Genomic DNA, 4867 nt, shown 5'->3' with positions numbered 1-4867 from the left:
TGCATTCCATAAAGTTAAAGAGCTGTTGAAATCCTCTCGTGACTTAGTACACTTTAATGAGAAGCTTCCTTTAATTTTAGCCTATAATGCATCACCCTATGGATTGGGAGCCGTGCTTTTCCACAGAATGCCAGATGGTACAGACCGTCTTATTGGGTTTTTGTCACGTACTCTGTTACTTAAAACCGATACTCGCAATTAAATAAAAAAGCTTTTGAAGTTATTTTCGGAGTCAGAAAATGTCACCAGTATCTATATGGTTGTGAATTTGAGTTGAAAACAGACCATAAACCATTGATTTACATATTTAGTGAGAAGAAGGGTATTCCTACCCTAGCCTCTGGAAGTATTTAGAGATGGGCTCTAACATTACGAGTATATCAATACACTATTAAGCATGACGTACGAAAGGATAAAGTAACAATGGAAGCTATGAGTCATGTACCGGATTGAAATATGCTGCCTGAAGCTCGTATTCCTAGTGACACCTAATGGAATATCTTGATGCATCTCCTACTACCTCCGTTCATATCAGATGATGGACTAACCATGATCCTGTTCTTTCTCAGGTGAAGGAGTGGATACTGACAACTGGCCAGCTCAGGAACCTAGCCGGAAGAGTTATTAACCTTATCACTGGATGAGGTATGAGCTGAGTGTGGAGAAATGGTCCATTTTATGGGGTAGTAGAGTTGTAACACCACCTAAAGGGAGAAAAAGCATGGTACATGAGGGCCATACAGGCATTGTAAGAATGAAGAATTTTGCCTGGGGATGTGTGGTGGCCAGGAATGGATAAAGAATTAGAACGTTTCGTTAAATAGTGTAAAGTTTGTCAGTGAAATTGAAAAGCCCCACCTCTAGCTCTAATCCACATCTGGGCATGGCCTATAAAGCCATGGTCCAGAGTGCATAGTGACTACAGGTCCATTTGAAGGGAGAATGTTTTTAGTTTTAATGGATGCCTATTCGAAGTGGATAGACGTACACATTACTAAATCCTTTACTACTAGTAATACCTTATATCATTTAGTACTCCAGGTTTACTGTTACCAGAATTGTATCAGATAATGCCTCAAATTTTACTAGTGAGGAATTTGCTATATTCATGAGAAAGAATGGCATTCATCATATGAAATCTTCTTATCATACTGCTTCCAACAACCTAGCCGAGCAAGCAGTACAGACTTTGAAGGAGACTTTGAGGAAACTTAAAGAGGGTTCTCTATAAAAAAGATTATCTCAATTTCTATTTAAGTACCGAATCACTCATCATTCTAGTACTGGCGTTTCTCCAGCTAAAGTTATGTTTGGTCGACCTCTGAGATCACCAATGGATGCAATTCGTCTAGATATTGGAGCTACATCTCAACAAAAGCAAAAGAACCTGCATTGTGGTCAGGTTAAGTTGAGAGATTTTTATGTTGAAGATTTGATGTATGTAAACAATTATGCTTCTGGTCCTACTTGGTTACCAGGGAGAATAAAAGAAAAGTGTAATAATGTTATTTTTGAAGTAGACTTACAAAATGGTAGTTGTTTTAGGAAGGATATTGATCAGTTTATTTGCGATATGAATCTACAGATCCAGTGAGTTCTAGCAGTAATAATATGTAGTATTTTGAGGGACCTGTAACACATTAGGAATGACATGTAGCCCTAGAGACTACTTCTAATACTCAAGAAACTATAGAGGATGCAGCATCCCCAGTCCTGCCTCTTCCTATAGAGCAAGACACTAGTAATTATACTGAAGATAGCACTGATAGTACTACCAGCAATGCTACTGCTGATGACACTGCTGGTGTTCCTAAGGCACCAGGTACAACTAGTATAACTGCTACCAATCGTATAAGTAATCGTACATCCGATACTCAAACTACAGTACGACAATCTCAAAGATCTCACCGCCCACCATTAAGGTATGTGGAACCAATTTATTATTAAGTGCTCTGTAATTAATTAATTACCATGTATGGATACCTCTAAATCATTATTAAGTGTATTACATTTCTTTAGTTATTAATTGCATGTGTAAACTAAGGAGGGAGGAATGTACTGAATCTTTGTGATTATTGTTCTAATTATTATTCATTATTAGTAGTTGTTACCTGGCTAGTTACACCCAGGCGGTATGCACTATTGTTATTAACATTAGCCATGTGCTTTGATTTTTTTGTGGATAACTCTCTCTCTCGCTTCTTCTCATCTCCCTCTTTCTCTTTCTCTGTTGTTTGGTTAATAAATATACAGTTTTTTATCCTTTTTAAACTCTCAGTGATTCTACTCAGCCTTTACGCGTACAAAGCACAGAATAACTTCAACGATTATTTGGAGGGGATCAGTTAAGAGTTGAAACAGCGATTGGTGGTCAACTTCAGCGGAGTAATGAATGCAGAGAAACGGATTAATTAGAAGGTCTATTCCCCGTAATTGAAGATTGACATACTAAGGTGTCCTTGCTCCAAGTAAATATAATTATAATATCTGTTTCAACAAACCTAATTTATGCTTAGGCCACTTGGAAAATCCTTCATAAATCTTCCTCTGGAGGAGACATTGGAACTTTGAACAAACTACGTAATAGGATTGAGAAACAAAATTGGACTTCAAAAATTAAGCCAAATTCTAATGCATGTGAGGATTTATTTATGTCAGTCATTGAGTCATACATTAGCGATTGTATTTGAGGAGTTCCTGATTGAATAACTCGATGGCACTCCAAATCATTCAAAGTTTAGCAGAGAGGAATTTTTAGACAAATCGCGTAGCAGAAGAAGGGAGACATTTATGGAAGCTGTAGAAGAAGTAATTGGTAACTACATGAACTTGTACAACAAAAATTACTCCAAAAGAATGTAATTCAGTAAAAGGATATGCAAAGCAAGTTTTCTCTTTGAGGCTATATATTGACATGGGATTCGTGAAGGAGATGGAGACAGAATAATTTGATGCTGGTATTATATGCTGCTGATTTTCGGGTCAACTAACAAAAAAATACTCCATTCAAGCAGCCACTCTTTTCCTGCAATATCATTTCGTATTTTCCGAGAGGATGAAGGAACATTTGGCATAGAGCAGAACTATTAATACACATGGACAACTTGGAAAAAATATCCCAATGGACCTTCACAATGAACCAGATTGTAAAGGAAGGAATGCAAGGGCTATCATCTAATGTGAATGACACTCAAGCTATTGAGAGAATTGGCAGGAGTTTGCAACTTCTTACTGAATTTTTGAAACAATTTTTGACACATGTGTAGATGTCCCAGTATTACACGGTCATCATTCAATTAAAATCCTAAAGAATGACCTACAGCTGGTATTAGAAGAATTACAAAAGGCAAATGTACTCGATGATAAATGAAGGAAGCATAATCAATTTCCTAATTGTAAGGAAAGCATATTATGTAAAATCAATAAGTCTGATTTAGAAAAGTGGTTGAAGAACCAACTTAGTAAAATAGTTTAGCTATCTCACAATCTCTCTCTCAATTTTTTAATGACAATTGTTACTAATAATGTTAATAATAGCAATCACATAAAATTATACTGTAAAACAGTTACAACACTCGCATATCATTGCACAAAAGTCACAGCAAGTACATGTACAGACGTTTTACTTAAGTTACAAAAATAGTCAAAATTCATGAATGGTGATAGTCTTAGGCAAGTTTAAGCCGTATTTCACCATATCTTCAATATGCAGCTGGGAAAGATCTCTCCTTCAATAAAATAGCGCACCTGCTTGTGTGCCATCCCTACCAGCTCTCCCAGTTTCTTGAGTATAACTTTTGAAGTCGGATTGTGGTCCCCAATGAATGATACGCCAGATATTACTGCAATCTATTCGCATTCCAAATGCGACCATTGCAATAAGAACTTGTAACCATGAATCAGACAGAAACAATTTGAGGATACCAGATTTCACGATGCTACTGTTACAGGCACGAAACATGTCAACCAGACAAAGTGGGGTTCCATCAGGATAACCAGGTGGTTCAGTTTCATTGTCCTTCAACTTTCTGCTGGATAGCCAGGTGGTTCAGTTATATTGTTCTTGAACTTTCTTTGGAACATCAAATACAATTCTGTACAGTCTCTAAGTCCAGTAGAAAATAATAGTTATGTTAGTCTGTGTACGATGCTCAAGAAGTTTATTATATAACTTAGCTGGACTCCAACTTCATCTTCCTTTTTTACATGAACTGTAGTATATATTAGATTTTTCTGGTGACCTCATAATAGTAATAGCATTTTTCATCCCTAATAGCCCCATCACTTCTTTACACATCTTAAGTGCTGCAGTCGCTGTCAATGCCATGAAATTGATACTGGAAAAAAACATCGACGGAAATCACCTAGATTACTAAACTCCTTTATAAATTGACTCCCCCTGACACAAAAATGGAATAAGTTAACTATAAGAGTCATTTATATACTAACCAATTTTTAACACAATGAGCTTCATCAATTATTATTACGACCAATCTTTCACATACCAGTGGACTTTGAAATACAGGAAACCAGTCTTTCTTGGTCAACAAAACTTAGAGAGTTGTAATAATCAATTCATAGACATCAGAAACTATTTTTGTTTTAACACTTCTGTCTTCATTATTATTGATACAAATAGAAACCAAATTTTTCTTCGTCAGTAATTCAACTTGGTCCTGCATCAAAGCTTGAAGTGAACTGATAACTAGCACAATAAACCAAGGTGAAGCATGACAGTTGAGGGCATCAAATATTGGTAGGAGACAAAAATAACATAGTGACTTCCCAAAGCGAGTGGGAAGGCATACCAAAACATCATTGCCAGTGGCGTGTTTATAGGGTGGCCAGGTGGGGCCTTGCCCCCCCC

General features: G+C 36.7%; 1 protein-coding gene across 1 annotated transcript; it reads left to right on the top strand.

Annotated features, from left to right (window-relative positions):
• Positions 1-397: 397 nt before the first annotated feature.
• Positions 398-2026, top strand: LOC109593833 (uncharacterized). The gene is made up of 5 exons (XM_020008945.1): positions 398-417; positions 1042-1180; positions 1259-1496; positions 1658-1922; positions 2020-2026. Exons 1-5 carry the CDS (start codon positions 398-400, stop codon positions 2024-2026), a joined length of 669 nt encoding a protein of 222 aa, XP_019864504.1.
• Positions 2027-4867: the final 2841 nt, after the last annotated feature.

Source organism: Amphimedon queenslandica, unplaced genomic scaffold (assembly GCF_000090795.2).
Source record: "Amphimedon queenslandica unplaced genomic scaffold, v1.1 AMPQUscaffold_13503, whole genome shotgun sequence".
Taxonomy (NCBI): Eukaryota; Metazoa; Porifera; class Demospongiae; order Haplosclerida; family Niphatidae; genus Amphimedon; species Amphimedon queenslandica.
This window is presented reverse-complemented; position numbering and strand designations above follow the sequence as displayed.

Coding starts and splice junctions, on each gene's coding strand:
- LOC109593833 (XM_020008945.1), top strand. CDS start 398: ATGACGTACGAAAGGATAAA. Junction 418..1,041: donor ATGACGTACGAAAGGATAAA/GTAACAATGGAA, acceptor TTAGTACTCCAG/GTTTACTGTTACCAGAATTG. Junction 1,181..1,258: donor ACAACCTAGCCGAGCAAGCA/GTACAGACTTTG, acceptor TTTCTATTTAAG/TACCGAATCACTCATCATTC.